This window comes from Populus trichocarpa, chromosome 10, assembly GCF_000002775.5.
Source record: "Populus trichocarpa isolate Nisqually-1 chromosome 10, P.trichocarpa_v4.1, whole genome shotgun sequence".
NCBI lineage: Eukaryota > Viridiplantae > Streptophyta > Magnoliopsida > Malpighiales > Salicaceae > Populus > Populus trichocarpa.
Window position 1 is genome coordinate 15,731,824 of NC_037294.2, and position 19,357 is coordinate 15,751,180.

General features: G+C 35.7%; 3 protein-coding genes across 6 annotated transcripts; 2 read left to right on the top strand and 1 right to left on the bottom strand.

The window, feature by feature from the left end:
- Positions 1-4,356: 4,356 nt before the first annotated feature.
- On the top strand, positions 4,357-10,836 carry LOC7485826 (serine/threonine-protein kinase STY46). 3 transcript variants are annotated; one of them, XM_002314914.4, is made up of 13 exons: positions 4,357-4,951; positions 5,297-5,711; positions 5,795-6,458; positions 6,708-6,748; positions 7,200-7,268; positions 7,918-8,018; positions 8,204-8,282; positions 8,568-8,666; positions 8,797-8,865; positions 8,984-9,033; positions 9,152-9,233; positions 9,467-9,561; positions 10,254-10,836. In XM_002314914.4, the coding sequence occupies exons 1-13, from the start codon at positions 4,497-4,499 to the stop codon at positions 10,378-10,380; spliced, it is 2,346 nt and encodes a 781-aa protein (XP_002314950.3). In that variant the 5' UTR covers positions 4,357-4,496; the 3' UTR covers positions 10,381-10,836. The 3 variants fall into 3 exon arrangements, with proteins under 3 accessions (XP_002314950.3, XP_024466111.2, XP_024466112.2); XM_024610343.2 differs by lacking the exon at positions 10,254-10,836 and having other exon boundaries at positions 9,447-9,561; XM_024610344.2 differs by lacking the exons at positions 9,467-9,561; positions 10,254-10,836 and adding an exon at positions 9,315-9,355.
- A 609-nt stretch (positions 10,837-11,445) lies between these two features.
- On the bottom strand, positions 11,446-13,144 carry LOC7485827 (uncharacterized). The gene is made up of 3 exons (XM_002316009.4): positions 12,860-13,144; positions 11,841-11,907; positions 11,446-11,748 (listed from the first exon to the last, which is right to left on the bottom strand). Exons 1-3 carry the CDS (start codon positions 13,045-13,047, stop codon positions 11,668-11,670), a joined length of 336 nt encoding a protein of 111 aa, XP_002316045.1. The 5' UTR covers positions 13,048-13,144; the 3' UTR covers positions 11,446-11,667.
- Positions 13,145-17,589: 4,445 nt separating this feature from the next.
- Positions 17,590-19,125, top strand: LOC127905902 (glycine-rich cell wall structural protein-like). Of its 2 annotated transcripts, none has more exons than XM_052456757.1 (2): positions 17,590-18,320; positions 18,411-19,125. In XM_052456757.1, exons 1-2 carry the CDS (start codon positions 17,939-17,941, stop codon positions 18,980-18,982), a joined length of 954 nt encoding a protein of 317 aa, XP_052312717.1. In that variant the 5' UTR covers positions 17,590-17,938; the 3' UTR covers positions 18,983-19,125. The 2 variants fall into 2 exon arrangements, with proteins under 2 accessions (XP_052312717.1, XP_052312718.1); XM_052456758.1 differs by having other exon boundaries at positions 17,590-18,131; positions 18,276-19,125.
- Positions 19,126-19,357: the final 232 nt, after the last annotated feature.

Sequence of the window (19,357 nt, forward strand, 5' to 3'; positions counted from 1 at the left end):
GTTAATCTTACTTACTAAGTACATATGATTTTCATTGTCATAAATAAACCATGCATATGCAACTTATGTATTTAAAATTTAAGATGAAAAAAAATTAAAAATAGATTAAAATAATATTTTTAAAGTGTTGTGAAACTATGAAAAAAGACAATTCATATTTAAAAAACTTAAAATTAATTAAAAAAAATGAGTATTTTTAAAGAAGAAGAGTATGAATAGTCGTGGAAGACCAGGCCTGTACGCACAACTTTTTTTTAAAGCACATTGTGTGCCCTGTTATTTCTTATTTTATTTTAATAGATGTAGTGTTTTTATTTTTTAATATTGGATGATGTGTCATTAGTTTCTATATTTTATAGATATTTTTTGTAATTAAAAAATCAACATTAGAGCATTTGGATCTTAAGAAACCAGTTTTCAACTTGGTTTTACCTCAGAACACCTAAAATAAAATCCTATAAACCTCAATGAGCATATTTTGAAGCCTAAAACACCACCTAATTAGTTTTAAAATAAAAAAATAAACTGAATAAAAAATAAATTAATGAGTCTCGTTCTACTTTTTCCATCATGTTTAATGAGCTAAACCACCTCTGTTGAATTTCCTTCTTTGAGACAAACTTGTTGAGACTAAGACAAGTTTAGTCATTTTGGTGGCCTAATTGTTTTTTCTCAACTCACTGTTTTTAGTGATATTCTCTCTCTTTCCTCGATATCCAAGGAGTGAGATGCGAAAAAATAAATGAAGTTTTAAACTGAAATGTTAATAACAGGGACCAAACATGTATAATTCAAAACTTCGGAGATGAAATTGAGTTTTTAGCACATTTATGTAAAATCAACTTTGTTTTTCTTATCAATATCAATTTTAATCCTTGTTCTTTTAAAAAAATTTACAACAAATTTAAATTGTATTTTGTGAAGTTGATTTTTAGTTTGACATTGAAACACTCCATGACATACCGGGGACGCAAAGAGATATAAATAGAAATATATATCAACATATAAAATTATAAAAATAATGAAATTGAAAATAAAAATTGAATAGCTAATCAATAAAAAAAAAGTAAAAGATTTGTGACAAAGAGAGGGGAAAATTGGCTCTGAATAGTGGGGTGAAGTGGCTAATGTGAGACGATAAATTGTAAAGCTGCAGTAAGATATCATTTCTTAGTTTATAGTGTTAATTTTAGTTTTTATTCTTTCAATCTATTTCAAAACAAATTTAAAATGGATTTTGTGAAATGAATCTCTTGTTTAATGTTGAGATACTCTATGACACGCTAGATACGGGAAAGAACATAAAAATAAAAACAAACACTAACACACTATAAAAACATAACTTATTAATTACAATGACAAACATGTAAAAATGTAAGAATTTTAGGGACTAGGAAAGGGAAAAATCAACTCTAAATAATGGGGTGAACTAGTTAATACGAGAGGATAAACAATAAAGCCACTGTAGATCACCGTTTTTTTAGTATGTAGTGTTAATTTTGATCATTGTCCTTTCAAATTTTGATAATATTTTTTTTTTATTAATATGGGTGTCTGGGCCAATTTGTACGCATCTCAATTAATCTCATGAGTCCTGAAATTAACAATCATGTAAGTCTCCAGTGACCCTGAAGTTTGTGAGACTCAAACTGGTGACCTATAGGGAGCAAACTCATGGTCTAATCAGTTGAGCTATACCTCTCAGGATTATTCATAGCAAATTTAAATCTATGTTATCGTGACATAGAATTTTAGTTTAACAATCAAATACTCTATCATACATTGGATATATACATGAGATAAATATAAATAAAAACACACATTAAATCACTGTGCAATGTAAATTGGAAGGAAATTAAGTGCAATAACCAGTATAAAAAGGTAAGAATTTCAGGGATCAAAGAATGGAAAAAATGGCTCTAAACATTACGGTGAGCGGTCAAATACGAGAGGATAAACAATAGAAATGACACCTCTAAAATAGAAAGGGAAAAAAAAAGCATAAGAGGGTGAGTTTTATTTGATTCCGCCTCTGGTCTCCGTCGCCCCGAAAACCACTAGCACGTGCATGCACGACCTTAGTCACGCTGCGCACGTCTCATCCGTCCACTCTTTATTTACTTTTGCGGGCTTATCCTCTTAAATTACCCTTTTTCTTTTCATTTTGTCACCTGGAAAATAATGTGAAAAGGCTTAATAACTTCAACGTTCGGATTTCTTAATCTGAAAAGGCAATCGACTTGCTAGTTGATTACCATTGTGTCCTTGTTCTTTGTTTTTAATATATATATATATATATATATATATATCATGGGGGTGTTGAATTGCCTGACAGACCACCTCTTTCCCCATCTAATCCTCTAACGGTAAGACTTTATTCCACAGTATCAATCGGCAAAGGTAGTCTTAAATCCGAAATCTCAAACAATGGCATGAAAATTTTAGATTAAAGAGAATTCCTCCCCGGGCCCAAAACCCTTTTGAATTTTTTATTTATTTAAAAAAGCATGTTCTCGCCCTCTATACCAGTAAGAAATAAGATTTTAACGCGTCAAAATAGCGTTTCATAAAAAATTAATTTTTTTACTTGAAGTTATTTTTTATATTTTTAAATTATTTTAATATGTTAATATCAATAATAATTTTTTAAAAAAATATATTATTTTAATATATTTATAAAAAAATATTTTAAAAAATAACTATTATTATAATACCAAACTTCCTCGTGAGAGGCAGAGGTCGAACATCACACGCTCTGCGGCCATGAGAAGCCTGAAATTTACTTTTTTTTTTTCTTGCGTGCTCCTTAAATCAATAATTACGCCGCAATACATGAGTGTTGAGCTCCCGAAAATAAAACTCCAACCCTTTTGATATGTTTTTACTTTAGCTTATTGTCAAGCTTACTGTTATTTGACACATAAGTATATATAATTAGAACACCCTTGCTTCCAAGATCACGATTCTATCAATGATTTATGTGTCAAGGAAAGGTGCGATCCATCCATCCAGAAGGTATGCAAGAGAGATCCACGCAGGTCAAACCTGGAAAGAGAAGATCTTATGTTGACGTCTAAACTGAATGTCTTAATCATCTGTAAATCAGATGTTTGGTCTCGGAGTATATCTGGAAAAATTTACCACGGAGGGAGAAGAATGTTTCTTGTCTTATCTTCACAGTCACAGCTTATCTTCGTCTATAAATAGGAGGGCATGGCCTGTTCTTGCACGGGGCTCTTTTTGTGCCCTATCTTTCCGTCTTTTAAATACATGTCCGTGAGCTCTTTCTATGCCCTATCTTTCCCCGTTATGTGTCATCTTCCGATGTGGTTAGCTCCAGTTTTGGAGGCGATAGGATAGGCGAGTAGCCAACTTGCCCTGTTTTTTGCTTTCTTCCCCCAGGCCCCAGCTGAGAGGGAAAAGCCATAAAAAAGAAAGTCCCTGGAAATACTATTTATAATTTACACGTAACGAAGTAGCACGTGAAGAGAACCAAAAATGTTTAGCTTTTTTTAACGTCATAGTTTTGAGAACGTCTGGTATAGGTTTTAATTCTTTTTTATTTATAAATATATTAAAATAATAATTTTTTATTTTTAAAAAAATATTTTTGATATCAAAACATTAAAATAATCTAAAAACACCAAAAATATATTAATTTAAAGTAAAGAAAAAAATAAAATATTTTAATTTTTTAAAAAATATTTTTAAAATACAAAAATAAACAGAAACAATAATTAGAAAAAGAAAAAGGAGTGTAAAAGACAAGGAAAAAAACAACAAAGCAAAAGCTGTAAGAGAGCATGCAGGGATTCTTTCTTGAGTTTTTATTTTTTTGTTCTCAATTAAATTTGTATATATCAAGAGAATTTCTTCCATGAAGTGCAGATGATTTTCTAATTATACTTATCTTGAGTGTGTTCTGTCTAATTTCTATACGAACTATAATTTAATTTGAGAGTACTGACCTCTCGTGATCAAATGAATACTGCCCTCTTTTTTTTTAATTCTTGATTTTTTTTTCTTTTATCAAAATTAAAATCTCAAGTAATTTTTTAGAAAAAGTCAAATCCCCTTTAAATGGATGCTAACGATTTCACTGGACGGTGAAAATAATTACTGGGTAGAAAAATTCCCTCGAAAGCAAAATAAATATTTTCGTGTTACTTAAGTTTAGAGAGAGAGAGAGGGGGGGGGGTAAAATAGTTTAGAGAAAGAAAGTGAGTCTCGTAAAAGGAGCAGAGGAATAATAATGACAGCAAACCATAAAAACCACATGAGAGAGAGAAAAAAAAGCCTAATAATTAAGCTCTGAAAGTGATATATATATATATACATATATAAAAAAGCAGAGAGAGAGAGAGGAAAAAAAAAAGAAAACGAAAAGAGCTTCTTGACCCCTCAAAAATCCTCTTCTTTAAGAAATCAAGACAAGCAAGTCAGAGATAGAAAGAAAGAAAGATTGAAATGAACTGATTTATTGAGAAGCCAAGAAAATGGAAAGCACAGCACCACAAGCAGAAGAGCTCCTAAAAAAAATCCAACAACTTGAAGCGGGACACCATCATCTTCAACAACAAATGTCAAAGCTCAAGCTTTCCTCTACTACTACCGATCCAAAACCAACCCAACAAAGGTCCCATTCTATATCTCCACAAAGGTCTGGTCCCAGGAATCGGGTTGCTGGTGGGCCAACCGGGTCGAGTTTTGAGGCTGCTTGGAAGAAGGGTTCTGCTTCATTTAGACATTCATCGCCTTTACAGAGAGAAAGTAGAAGTTTGAATAGTAATAATGCTAGCGATGGTCACAGTAATGGTGGTGGAGAAGGAGGAGATGGTAATAGAGGAGGACCTTCTTCTGTGAAGTTTACTGATAAACAATATTTGAATATATTGCAGTCCGTGGGACAGTCTGTTCATATTTTTGATCATTCAGGTCGTATTATTTACTGGTAAGTTTGCTATGTTTCTTAAAGATTTCTTTCTTCTTTTGCATTTTCGTTTCACATCTTTGTCATTTGGGGCTGTTGTTTGTGTGTATGGTGTGTTTCTTTTGGTTTGAACTTTGGGTGTTGTTGTAACTGTAGATATGTTGGTGGTTGACTATGGAAATTGTGATTCCGATTTCTGAATTTCATTGGTATTAGATGATAATCCCTTTTAATCTGAGTTGTAATATAAATTTTGTGCTTTTGAACGAGTTTCGCGTGATTATTTTTTTGCTGGGTTTTTCTAGTTTATGCGGAAATTGAAGGCATTGATTTATGGGGTTTAGGTGTATTGTTATGATTGTGCAGGAACCGAACAGCCGAGAACCTTTATGGTTATTCAGCTGCAGAAGCTCTTGGTCAGGATGCTATTGAGCTGCTAATTGATTCTCGGGATTATGCAGTGGCAAATGGTATTGTTCAACGAGTTAGTATGGGGGAGAAATGGACAGGGAAGTTTCCGGTTAAGAATAAAATGGCGGAGAGGTTTACAGTTGTTGCTACTAATACTCCTTTATACGATGATGATGGTGCTTTGGTTGGGATTATTTGCGTGTCGAGTGATTCACGACCTTTTCAAGAAGTGGGGGTTGCATTGTTGGATTCGAGGAACTTGGAAGCAGAGTCAAGCAATAGTTCGCCCAGGAATATCGTCATGAGCAAACTTGGTCTTGATTCTCAACAGCCCTTGCAAGCAGCAGTAGCGTCAAAAATATCAAATTTGGTCAGTCTATTAGTTTTTTTTGTGTTCTTATGTATTTAACTATACAGCGTTGCCTGTCTTGATTGTTATAATCACCAAAACAGGCATCCAAGGTGAGCAACAAAGTCAAGTCCAAAATCCGGCCGGGAGAGAACAGCATGGATCGTGAAGGAGGGAGTGGGGACAGTCACTATTCTGACCATGGGTACTCAGATGCAGCTCTATCTGACCATCGGGAGGATGCAAATTCTAGTGGAGCTAGTACGCCAAGAGGAGATGTACATCCATCTCCTTTTGGTGTATTTTCCCATCTTGACGACAGGTCACCAGCACAATCATGCAGAGAATCTGGTGATGAGAGCGAAGGAAAGCCTGCAATTCACAAGATCTTTACCTCAAAGGCAGAAGCATGGATTGGTAAGAAAGGGCTGTCATGGCCCTGGAAAGGGAATGAAAAGGAAGGCTCAGAAGCAAGGACTACACGTTTTGGGTGGCCTTGGTTGCAAAATGATCAAGAGAGTGAAACATTTCATCAGAGAAGTCCCTCTTCCGGTGCAAAATCTGAAAGCCATGTCAGTGAAAGTAATCGGCCTGCCAATAATGAGGCCTCTGGGTCCTGGTCTTCTTCAATTAATGTTAACAGCACAAGCAGTGCCAGTAGTTGTGGAAGTACCAGCAGTACTGTGAATAAGGTGGACCCGGACACTGATTGCTTGGATTATGAAATATTATGGGAAGACTTGACTATTGGAGAGCAAATTGGGCAAGGTAGTTATCTTTAAATTGAAAAGTGTGCTTCTAGAGTATCGACTCTAAAATGTCCTTTGGTTGAGCTACTCTTCTGTATTTAATCTTTCCTGAACTTGAAATTTTTTGCATCCTCATTGAATGTCTAGTGACAAATAACAGTGATCTGTCATAATGCTTCTTTAGCTTTTATCTTTAAGCTGAGATGTTTTGCTTGACTACACTTCATTTGCATTCTCACTTTACCACTTTTACTTTATATTCCTGCAGGTTCTTGTGGAACTGTATATCATGCCCTGTGGTACGGATCAGTATGTTCTCTTGCTCTTTTCCTTTGAAACATCTTTATTCTCAATGACGTGTAATCACAAGATGTATATGAATTCAGATACTTGAGATAAGATACAGCATTGTGCCTGCCATCTATCCTAATCTAAAGCTTTCATTTCTGTTCATTATGGATAATATGAACAGAAGCAAACTCAAGTTAAAATTGCCTAGTCTGAACTTTGTAAGCATATATGTCTATGACATTGATATGTCTTACATAAACCACATAAATGGGATGTTATGTGCATTTAGTGTATACATGACTCTGCTTTCTTATTCTTACAGAATATAAGATGCTGCCTTGTGAGCTAGGATCTCTATGAAGCTTTAATTGTGTTTCGCATTGAGTGGAATGAGGAAAAGAAGCAAAATGAACTTTGTGGTGATGATATTTTATTTATCCTTGGTTGAGCAAAACTCATTTTGTTTCAGGATGTTGCTGTCAAAGTATTCTCCAAGCAAGAGTATTCAGATGATGTTATACTTGCATTTAAACAAGAGGTGGGATTCCAGTTATCTCAACAGAATCATAGTTACAGTTTCTTGCCATTTAAATGCATGTCAAATTGGGATGTTTCTAGTATGTTTCCAAGCATCTTGCTATGCATGCTCCATTTTAACCAATTCCATTTCCTTCTTCTTTTTTTACCTGCTACAAACTGGTCCGTGTGTACATGATTTCCATTGTCTTAAAATTGCCAACGACCTTGCAATCATTGTCATATTAACTTTTTTATTAAAGGTCGTTTCTTTAGAAGATCTTATTGTCTGCAATGAATATCAATGCTTGGGTTGGTGTAGACAAGTGACACCATTTAACTGAAGGCTTTGAAGTCTGTAAATATGTAAATTAAGATAATAAGAATCAAAATGCTGGTCAACTGGACTATACTAGCCTTAGTTGGAGACATATGAGCAATACGAGATTTTCTTAGTGGATTTGCTTAAAGCTGTATTATGGTTACTGGTATTGTCAAATCTTGATTTCAACTAGTTTAACAATGCTATGCTAGGTCTTGCCTGAAGGATCGGGTGATTTTGGGATTCAGATTTGGGAATATATCATATCTTGCATTGTTATATAATGAAGGATGCTCCCCTTCCCTGTTTTAATATAACATCAATGCCCCTTTTCTTTTCATTCATGAAGGTATCTCTCATGAAGAGACTCCGGCATCCGAATGTTTTGCTCTTCATGGGTGCTGTGACTTCACCTCAGCGTCTCTGCATTGTTACAGAGTTCCTCCCACGGTAATTTTGAACTCCATCTCAACAACTATGAATGATGAGCTTTCAGTTTTATTACTTTTCAGTGTGCCAACTAAAAAATGGCACATAATTTTTGTAGGGTGTCATATGATTGAAATTAACTTGTAAATTCCTGAAACAGAAGATAATGTACTTTTCAGTAACTGTTCTATTTCCCGTTGATGCAGTGGAAGTTTGTTTCGCTTACTGCAGAGGAACACAACCAAACTAGATTGGAGACGGCGTGCTCATATGGCATTGGATATAGTGAGTGGTGAATTTTTTATGAATATACTTCCTGGTAGGAATTATTGCTTGTTGTAGTGCTAAAACTCTTGGGCCTGTAAGGAATGCTGAAGGTTGACGATGTCTCTGAATTGTTCCTTCTATGATCCCACCTCGTTGGGACCAAAATGGTGCAATGACTGTCTTGTTTTCTTGTTGAGGATCTCTATGGTTTTTTCATTTGTTTGGGGTTCTTGAGGTGTTCTGATTGATTTTTAATAATGAAGTGTATCTCATCCTTTATTTTATTGTTTGAATCCTCTACAGGCTCGAGGTATGAACTATCTTCATCATTACAACCCGCCTATCATTCATCGTGATCTGAAGTCTTCAAATCTCTTAGTTGACAAGAACTGGACTGTAAAGGTTTGTCATTAATTATAAGTATTTTCTCATGCAATTTGTTTGGTTTTCTATTTAACTTCAGGTTGAGACATCTTGGATATCTTCTTCTTCTTTTTTCCATTGAGGTGAAAATATAATTATATTTGACCAGGTTGGAGATTTTGGTTTATCACGTCTAAAGCATGAAACTTATTTGACAACAAAGACCGGGAAGGGAACGGTACTACAACTTTTGTTACTTATCTTATCAAAATAGTCATTCTGTAATTGTTATGATTAGGCTGCTTAAAAATTTAAGGTCAAATTCTCACTCTACTACCTTTATTTTGTCGTTGTAGCCTCAATGGATGGCACCCGAAGTTCTCCGTAATGAACCCTCCGATGAAAAGTATGTTATACCCTTTGGGCTGGGAAAACACTAAACTTTGAAACTTCTGATTGAAGTGTATTCTGGAACCACCCTAAGCTTGAAATTGATTTCTTTTCTGCTGTTTGGTTTCCTTTAGGTCTGATGTATACAGCTATGGAGTGATACTCTGGGAGCTTGCCACTGAGAAGATTCCTTGGGATAATCTCAACTCAATGCAGGTATAGTTCTCACTTGAAAATTTCTGAGGATATTTCTCTTAGGAAAGCAAAGACTAAACTGTTGTGTATGCTAATATACAGTCGTTGAGTGCTTGAACAGTAGAATACATTGCTGCCAGCACCTGCTCTGGATGTTCAGGCAGAGCCTTTTCAAATTTTCAATTTGGCAAATAATAAATAATGCTAACATAGCACTGCACATACGAACTATAGTTTGTTTTGTGTACTTGCAGGTGATTGGAGCTGTAGGGTTCATGAACCAACAGCTCGAGATTCCAAAAGATGTGGATCCACAGTGGGCTTCTATAATTGGAAGTTGCTGGCACAGGTGCTTATTTTCTTCCACTTGATTCTAAAAGAAGGGCTTTAAGAGTTAAGCAAATTTACCCTTGCTGAAGGTGCTTCTATGGTTGGTTAGGGTGGTTATTAGACTTCCACGACTTTAAATTAATCGACATACAAATGCTCGACGATTTCTGGTTATAAAATAATGAGGGTTCAAAGTTTTGATCCTAGTTGGCGACTCTTAATTCTTTTTTCTTTCTATTTTCATATTTTGGCCCACAGTCTTATGTTTGTCCTGTATCATCATGAATGTATTATCTTTTTGGAACTACACATCAGCATAAATGTAGATGCATGAATTAATACCCTGGGTAGAGCTAAATGGAGGATGCATGTAACCAACACCAAGTGGTCAAACTAGGATTTAATGGGTTGGCTAGTAGATGTGTATGAAATGCTTATGATTATAAAGTTATGATGGTTGTCATGTTTGACTTTGGCTGTGGAGATTTTTCAGTTATTGTTGGAAGTTATCTGATGTTGTCTTGTGGATTTCATTTTGATGGTGAATATATTATAGAATAATTATGTTTGGTCGTAGGTATTGATTAAGACGTAGTTATTCTGGAAAGTGAAATCATTTGTCTTGCCACCCTTTTTTACAGTTCTCAATTATCTATATTCCCAATTTTCAAAACTTTCTAATGGTTGAATTCATAACTTTGTCTAAACCAGTGATCCACAGTGCCGTCCAACTTTCCAGGAATTGCTGGAAAAGCTCAGAGATCTTCAGAGACAATATGCCATTCAATTCCAGGCAGCCCGTTCCGCAGCTGGAGATAACACACAGAAGGAACTGTAGGTCAGATATATGCTTGTCTCATTAGCATGGCCGCAGATTGGAATGACTTTGCTTTCCAAAAGGCTCGTGTCTACCCCCAAGTGCTGGTGAAGAGAATGTTTACTAGGATAGCCCACGGATTGCCACTAAAGCCATGTGGTATTGGCATGGAAAAGCTCGCCCCAGATAGACTAAGAAAAGGAAGGGAAGAGGAGAGGGTAGTTGACATCATTGTGAGCTGCCTGATTTTTTATGGTGATTGGGTGGGTTGGATGTTTGTTTATTTACTAACATGGTTAAAATCTTCGACATCCGTCAGTAGTGCCGTGTGATTGGAATTGTGTTGGTTGGATTCATGCAAACCCATTAGTGATTTCAATGTGAGAGATGTTTAGGACCACTTAGAAAGTTGTCGGAAAACACAGTTTTCAATTGATCAAATAAGAGTGAGATCAGATAACTGTCTTTCCTCGGTAATATTTCTCTACATGCTTGTTTAAACGTGATGAATTTTGTTGCCCTAATTTTTGCATTTCTATCTCTCCCATTCGGGCAATTCTAGAAGTAAGCACTCAGCTTGCATGAATTAATCCAAGGTTTCTTTTTATCTTTTTTATTTATTTGTATAAGATGGTGTGATCTAAGTTGGCGTATACCCTTTGATGCTCTTCTAGTTGAGGTTCGGTTATACAGTTTGACTTGTGTTTGAGGAGAGACAGACGGATAAAAAAAAGTTATCATCAAGGGAAGCGAACCGTCTTATTTGCAATGATAAAATGGGGGAGCAAAGCCAGTTAAAAATACAAAAGATGCTTTGCCCCAATTGCAGCAACACTACAAACACGCTTTGCCAAGCCTCCGATGGTAAAAATCGTTTACTGAGATGGTAGGTTACTTGATGAGTTTCAGTGCGTCTAAAAATGCTTTTTCAAGATGCTTTTAACTGGTTTTGATATTTTTATATTAAAACCATGCATTTTCAATTTAAATCATCTTCAGCGTTACCGAACACATGTGATGAGCAATAGTTCTTCCTCGAAGTTCCCATGTATGGTGGATTACTGATCACAGGAATTGAAAAAAATGTTAGGCAAGGATATAAATCTATATAGTTGGGAATCGCTGATTTCCTGGATACAGTTTTTGAAAAGCATAGCAAGCATGTTTACAGAGACCATCAACTCCAAACATTTTATGCAAATGGAAAGGAAAAAAAGAAAAATTAACTTCCACATTGGCATTCGAAAAGAATTCTTCATGTAGCTCGTTCTCAGAAAATTTTAAACCCCCGGCGTTCCCAATGTGTTTCTAGTGAAGAAGATGTCGAATAGCAGCAACAGCATCGCCTTTGTGCTCTCGTAAGGTTCTCTCTGCTACCTTCTTGTCCAACTGGTGTCGACATCAAAGAAAAATGCTATAAGCCACTGGCAGATGCAAATTGAAATCCGTTAATGCAAATGGAAAAATACTAGGAAAGTAACCTCTAATTCATTTGCAATTATGTCAACATCAGCTGCGTTGATCTTCACAGCAGCCAGTTCTTTCTCCCTGTCAAGCAGAACAAGAATAATGTTTAGTTGAAAAGAAAAGGACATTCAATAGGTAACAGCCCAAGAAAAATGAAGATATACAAAAAGATGGAAATAAATTTCCAAGAAAATAGCTATGCTGCAGTGCCTACTGCTTTACATACGAAATATTGCATGATTGAACTTCTGAGCAAGGCACAGAATTCTGCGATCGAGAGATCTGAAATACCAGCTCAGAGGGAGAAAAAAGACTCACATCTATGTGTAAACGAAATGACTAAAAAGAATAAATAAAAGTTGTTGAACAAATGCTATGTGGAAGTATTTATCCTATACAGGAACTCAAAACACATATATATTGGATACTGATATGTTCAATGTAATACACAAACCAGTACATCACAGGATGGTCTCCGATGTCATCAAACTATGATGAACCCATTGAAGTTTCAGTCTTTCAAGACAAAGTCTTCTAAATATTTGCTAAGAAATACCCGTTAAAGATTGACATAACTAAGAGTTCTCTTCCCCCCTATCCTTTTTATTACTCTGTAACTCTCATTTAAACTTCAAAACAAAGCATTAACACATCGTATCCACCTGAATAAAATTAAACCAGGGCTGAACAGCATTAAGAAACCCGATCCGGCTAAAATAATCTGTTTGTATTATTATGTAAATATCATAAATCATGTCACGTTCAGTAAAACATATCCATTTGTGGTGACCAAGTCCAGAACATTTGATTTAATAATAAATAAAGAACAAGCTACTGCTCTAAATTATTTAGCCAAACCCCCTCCCCCGAATAAAATGAAAGTTAGCTTCAAATTACTACAGAAAATTCTCAGTCGATCAAGAAAAGAAATAATCCACGTACAGGCAAAGTCTCCTAATAAGACCATCGACTATTAAATGCTCTAATAATCAAGATATTAAGTCTACAGTTACAGTCAAATAAAATCGGGTACCTCAATCTCATAGCATTGGCATCAGCTTCAGCAGAAGAAGCAATGGAAGCCATAGCTTCCTGAACACGGGTAGAATCAAGTTGGCGATCTTCAACACGGTCAGTGAGTTTATCAAGTGCTTTGCTTTGTTGCTGTAAATCTTTCGAATCGACTACTCTATCTATTCCTCCTTCGTCCCCACCTTCCATTTTTTCAATTTTCAAGCTTTTGCTTTCTTCTACTTAATTTTTTTAGCTACTAAAACCCTAGATTGCCTCACCCCAGGACTGTTTGTTTTTCTATTCTCGAGTAGGGAGGAGGTTAAAGTTAGGAAAGGACTAAAGTAGCCCTCACCTGACCCGACCACCTTCCAGCCCCGCAATTTGGTGTTTTTTAAAAGAGATTTTTTTTTAATATATTAAAATGATATTTTTAAAAAAAATCTTAATTTTACTTTTTACATCAACTTATTAAAGTCATAAAAATATATCAATTTAATATTTTTAAATTAATTATATTTTTAAAATACATTAAAAAAACAAAAAACCCACCGCACTCCTTCAATATTCTATCAATTGGAGGCTATGGAATATGAAGTTGTTTTTTATTATTATTATTTTTGTTCGTGACGAGCATGCTTGGACCATCATTCACGTCTTGAGGATTAAGATTTTTTATTTGTTGATAATAATAATATTAGTAGTATTAGTAATAAATAAATAAAAAGTTATGTTATAGGACTAGACATTATTATTTTGTAAAAAGATAATATTTAGGTGTCTTAAACATATTTTAAAGTAAAAATAAAATTTTATGACTTAGGTTATCATCATGATTAGTCAATTAAGATGTTTTTATTTTAACCATGTGATAAAAAAATAAACAATAATAATAATAATAAATTGACAAAAAAAAACAATTATCATAACTTGGAAAACAAACCTTTTTTCAATAGTGAAAAAATAATATAGTTTAATTTCTAGTCAATTAAATATAGAATGATAGGATTGGGTAAGAAATAAACAAATGAGAGCTCGGGTAAACCAAGATTAGCATGATGGATATGTAATCTGTGTGATAAGAGTTGAGCCAGCCTAGGATCACCCGCTAAAACTGTGTTTTAGGTCATGAGGTCGAGATGACCTAATATAAAAGAAATCAAAGAAAATCAAAAATCTATTTTTTCAAAAAAAATATTGAACGATGAAATAAAAAAAAAATATTAGCCTCGTTAACTTTTTAAAATCATGACTTGGGTTGTTGGATTGAGAGCACCATACATGGAAAAACCACAATCATCAATAAATAAAATGTTAAAAGATGAAATCAAAAAATAAATCACACTAAAAGATCAAGAACAAAGAAATAGTAATTAAAAGAATAAAGATAGAAATTGAAAAAAAAAAAAGAGGGCAACTACAAGTATTTTGTTGGAGGGTGACATTGAATGGAAAAATAATTATAACAAAATGATAAAAAAATCAAAAGAATGAGGATAAAATTAAAAAACATAATATACCATAAATTTAGATTGAGTTATGAAATTGAAAACCAATAAAACTTTTTAAAAAAGGCTCAGCAAAGAAAAATAATCAAAAAAATAAGAATTAAATTGAAAAAATATATATGATAAATTAGAATCAAATATTAAATTGAAAACAAATAAAACCTTAATAAGACAACCAAGAACAAAAATTAAAAATCAAAAGAACAAGGACTAAAGTTGAAATACCAATAACAAAAAGGATCAATCTGTGATTTACAAGGAAGGAGAGAGAGAGAAAAAAAATTCCTACAACGACAAACCGCCTCGACACCATCAACACGTGTTATATCAACAAGAAGAGAACATGATGTTGCTTTATTGGCACAATGAAAATGGAATTTTTTGCTTCATAAAGATGTTGCACGTGACGCCTAAAGTTTGCGGGCACCTTTCATACGCCTACAATTTTTTTAAACTAAAATAACATTTAATCTATGTAAAAAGATCAAATTACCCTTCATGAAACTAGTAACAAAAAAAAAACACAGTGGATAATTTGATCTTTTTAGGGTAGAGGTGTCATTTTATCCTGTAAAAAAAATAAAAAGACAAAAATATATTTATCTGTCATTTAAAAAGAATGACTTTGATGGTAATTGAGATATTTTACCGTGCTTTAAAAGTTACAAAAGACACAGATTTTTTGGTCAATCCTTTAATAACTAGTGTATGGTATGAAAATATCAAAATATCCCTAACACGAAGACATTTGTGTTTTTTCTAGGAATAGCAAAATGATAATTAAATTGTCATGGTAAATAGTAATATGAGCTATACGTGTAGTGGTTTTCCCTCCCCCTTCAGTTTTTTTTTAATTGTTGTGTTGTGTTTTGCTATATGATCAGGGGCCCAAATTGAACTCCTTCAAAAACACCAAGGACCAAAGTCAACTTTTTGCCATTTTAAAAACTGAAATATGAAGGGGAAAAAATCATGACCAAGATGTAAATAAATAGAATTACATGGGCTAAATTCATGCTTCAATAAATCATACTTTCACCCGGATTTGCACTGTAATTACATGGGCTGCAGTAAGCCCTCTGTTGACCACTGAGCACAGAAGAAATCGAGGTGAGTATTTATACATCCAAGCCCACATGAAAGAGTTACCTGGATCTGCACCACGTGGCGGTCCGTACCAATAGATTTATTGAAGGTACCATTTATGATTTAACCGTATATTTAGTAAAAAATAAATATATTGACCCCTCAGTTGCGAGTTAGTTGTCTTGATCATTCATCACGTCATGGATTTTCAGTGAAGATACTCGTACATAATGAATAATTAAATTTTAATTAAAAATAAAATCTCTAGAATGAATTATAAAAATTAAATTTAAGAGGCAGTTGAGGTTTGATAATCATTCAAATTACTATAAAATAATATTAAACCATTTTCAATATCTCATTTAAAAACTTATTCCCTTGACTGAGATAATTAATTGATAAGTATTAGAATTTTAATAATCAAACCCTTATCCTTATCATTTTTAATTAAATTAAAAATTAAGTATACAGTAACGGAGATTCCATACCAGTTTTAAATTTAAATAATTTTTCTCAAAAATACATGTTGAAAAAACATAAAATTACTATTAATATCTCATGAGTTTTTGAATTAGACAATTTCTTTTATTCGGACTCTCGTCACCATTGTGCATGTCAAGTACATAAACAGTACTCTTAATGTATTCACAAGTATTTCGAAGTATAGTTCAAGCACTGGATCATAATTTGGTTCCCAGTATAGTCGTAGCTCTAAAGATCACAGTAGCCACAAAGAAGAAACAAGCTGGAGGAAGATAATCACCGGGGAGGAGGGTACACGTCCGTAGGGGAGGGGCTGGTCGGCCGGGGACCCAGTCCAGCTGGGTATATAGATAATACTGGCGAGTCGGTTGTTTTTTAAATTATTATTTTTTTAAACAGCCCTGTACTGGCGGTAGTACTAGTTAATTAAATAAAGTTTGAAAAATTATGGCCGAATTTTTGCCTGGCCAAAACGAGCATGGAATTGACCGTCACCAGCCTATTTGCCGCTGCGATATCTGACATTTTTAAGCAAAAAGTCAGCAATGTCATAAATACTACGAAGATTAAATCTTGTACTCACTCTCTTTTATATCTTGACGGTCATACTGTATATATTCTATGAACAATTTTTTTTTTAATGACGAGATCGAATTCGGATCCACACCAGTTGTAGAGAAATTTTATCTCATTTTCCAACCAATTAACGAGTCATTCTATTTTTTTTTAATTAATTATAGTGTTTAGACCAGCTTACGTGTATCTTAACTAATTTTATAAATTCTGAAATTAACAAACATATAAATTTTTAATAATTATTATATTAATGACCACGTGATTTAAATTTAAGATTACATTAAAAAAAATCGTTTAATCTTACGCTCCCATCCATGCACGGTCATGTCAAATATCCAAGCCATCGAATCTAGGACTGTAAAAATCCACGAGGGAATGCAATCTTATGACCTCTAACTTGCGTAATCGAAACCAGAGAAGTTAGATCGAGGATGTGTATATTTTACCATCTATATATGTTAATTTACAACGGGTTAATATTTTTTTTAAATATACAAAAAAATATTTTAAATCTCTTGAATCTGATAATTATACCAAACCCAAACAATTTGAGTCTGATGGTAATATCAAAATCAAACGACAAGAATCTTGGGTTTGACAGCCAAACTAAACTCAAGCAATCAACAAAGAGAAAGAAAATAAAAAAAAAAATACAAACAATCGATTACTGACAGCAATCCAACCATGGTATCTTTACACGCGACGCACCATGTGGAAGAGATTTGCGTATCTATCTAGACGGTGTATGACCAGTTTGGCCACCAGGAGGCCACACACCTCTTTAATGATGCAGACGTCACTCATTCGTTGGGGCATGTGAACACGTGCCAACAGCTTTTCAAATAAAAAATAGAAATGATAACGCGAAAATACTAAAACACCCCTCGTAATCCTCTTAATTATACACCATACCCAATCCTCTTAATTATACACCATACCCAAATAAATTTTACTATCATAATTTACAGTAATTTATATCTAAAACTACAATGAAAATTCTGCATTCAGCTTTCTTTATAATTTTCTTGAAACCGGCCTGGTCCGCCTTCTGAATATATATATATATTGCTATACGAATCCAAATCTTCGTAATTCGTTGTGCGCGCGCGTTTGTGTGGAGATAGAAGGGGCGGTGAGTGAAAGAGAGGTACTTGCACAATAGGTGAGTAGTTGAGAGCTCAAGGACAGCATCTTAATGAGCTCAGTACCGGCCAATAAGTGCCATGCTGAAAGAGAGTTGAATTTTGCGCCATTTCGTTAAAACAACAATCCCTAGAGTCCGTGTATAATGCAGATATATTGATAGAAAGAAATAAATCTTGATTTAATCAAACTGCGTCATTAATGCTTTACTATTAGCTGGTCTTCAGTATAAATAAGCTCACCCTACCGGTGATCTTCTCATAACCAAGCAAAACATTCCCTCCTCCTCTAGAGAAATTTGAAAGATGGGGAGATTTTCAAGCAAATATGTTGGCGTTTTAGCTGTGGTGTTTGTGTTAGTGTTGGGGTTAGCAGAGTGTAGAAAAATAGAAAAAGATGGCTTAGGAGGTGGTGCTGGAGGAGGTGGAGGCTTTGGTGGTGGCGGTGGCCTCGGAGGAGGAAAAGGTGGAGGAATAGGTGGCGGTGTTGGAGGAGGGGGTGGTGCTGGTGGTGGCTTCGGAGGAGGCAAGGGTGGAGGTGGAGGTATTGGAGGTGGCAAAGGCGGGGGCATTGGGGGTGGTGTAGGTGGGGGTTCTGGTGGTGGCCTCGGAGGAGGAAAAGGTGGCGGTGTTGGAGGAGGAGGTGGTGCTGGCGGTGGCTTCGGAGGAGGCAAGGGTGGCGGTGGAGGTATTGGAGGTGGCAAAGGTGGAGGCATTGGGGGTGGTGCAGGCGGTGGTGCTGGTGGTGGCTTCGGTGGAGGCACGGGTGGCGGTGGAGGTATTGGAGGTGGCAAAGGTGGAGGCATTGGGGGTGGTGCTGGTGGTGGCTTCGGAGGAGGCAAGGGTGGTGGTGGCAGCGTTGGAGGTGGCAAAGGTGGGGGTATTGGGGGTGGTGTAGGTGGGGGCCTCGGAGGAGGAAAGGGTGGCGGTGTTGGAGGAGGAGGTGGTGCTGGCGGTGGCTTCAGTGGAGGCAAGGGTGGCGGTGGAGGTATTGGAGGTGGAAAAGGTGGAGGCATTGGGGGTGGTGCTGGCGGTGGCTTCGGAGGAGGCAAGGGTGGTGGCGGCGGCGTTGGAGGTGGCAAAGGTGGGGGTATTGGGGGTGGTGTAGGTGGGGGCTCTGGTGGTGGCTTCGGAGGTGGAGCCGGAGGAGGTGGTGGTGCCGGTGTCGGTGGGGGTGCAGGAGGTGGAGCTGGCGGCGGCTTTGGAGGTGGCAAGGGTGGTGGAGGAGGCATTGGAGGTGGAGCCGGAGGTGGTGGTGGTGCAGGAGGAGGATTTGGTGGAGGAGCCGGAGGTGGCGGTGGATTTGGAGGAGGCAAAGGTGGGGGAGGAGGTTTTAGTGGCGGGCATTAATTCCTAAATTAAGCGCGCTTGTAACGTCATGCTTGTGCATGGGATATTTGCAATCGTATTATGTATCAATAGTTTTATCATGTTGTAACCTAGTAATGAAGATCTTAACACGAACGAATAAATAAAGCTTGTATTATCTTGCATCATTTTCTTACACACACACACACACACACACACATTCAATCCTTTACAAGAGGAAGAAATTGAACTTATCCGCATCGCTTTATGCAAGCAGAAATTCTCTTGGAAGTAGAATGGAAATTATAAACAAGAAGCTAGAAAAGCGAAAATCTGAACATATACTATGAACTTGCTGATGCTTTGCTTCCACCTCCAACACTTGGAGTTGATGGTGTGCTTCATATTAATTTTTGC

Bases quoted from the DNA above. Each gene is read 5' to 3' on its own strand.
- LOC127905902 (XM_052456757.1), top strand. From the start codon at position 17,939: ATGGGGAGATTTTCAAGCAAATATGTTGGCGTTTTAGCTGTGGTGTTT. The intron at 18,321-18,410 runs GTATTGGAGGTG...GTGGCGGTGGAG, and splicing joins AGGCAAGGGTGGCGGTGGAG to GTATTGGAGGTGGCAAAGGT.
- LOC7485827 (XM_002316009.4), bottom strand. From the start codon at position 13,047: ATGGAAGGTGGGGACGAAGGAGGAATAGATAGAGTAGTCGATTCGAAA. The intron at 11,908-12,859 runs GTACCCGATTTT...TCTGCTTGACAG, and splicing joins GCCAATGCTATGAGATTGAG to GGAGAAAGAACTGGCTGCTG. The intron at 11,749-11,840 runs GTTACTTTCCTA...TGTCGACACCAG, and splicing joins TAATTGCAAATGAATTAGAG to TTGGACAAGAAGGTAGCAGA.
- LOC7485826 (XM_002314914.4), top strand. From the start codon at position 4,497: ATGGAAAGCACAGCACCACAAGCAGAAGAGCTCCTAAAAAAAATCCAA. The intron at 8,283-8,567 runs GTGAGTGGTGAA...AATCCTCTACAG, and splicing joins CTCATATGGCATTGGATATA to GCTCGAGGTATGAACTATCT. The intron at 9,234-9,466 runs GTATAGTTCTCA...GTGTACTTGCAG, and splicing joins ATAATCTCAACTCAATGCAG to GTGATTGGAGCTGTAGGGTT.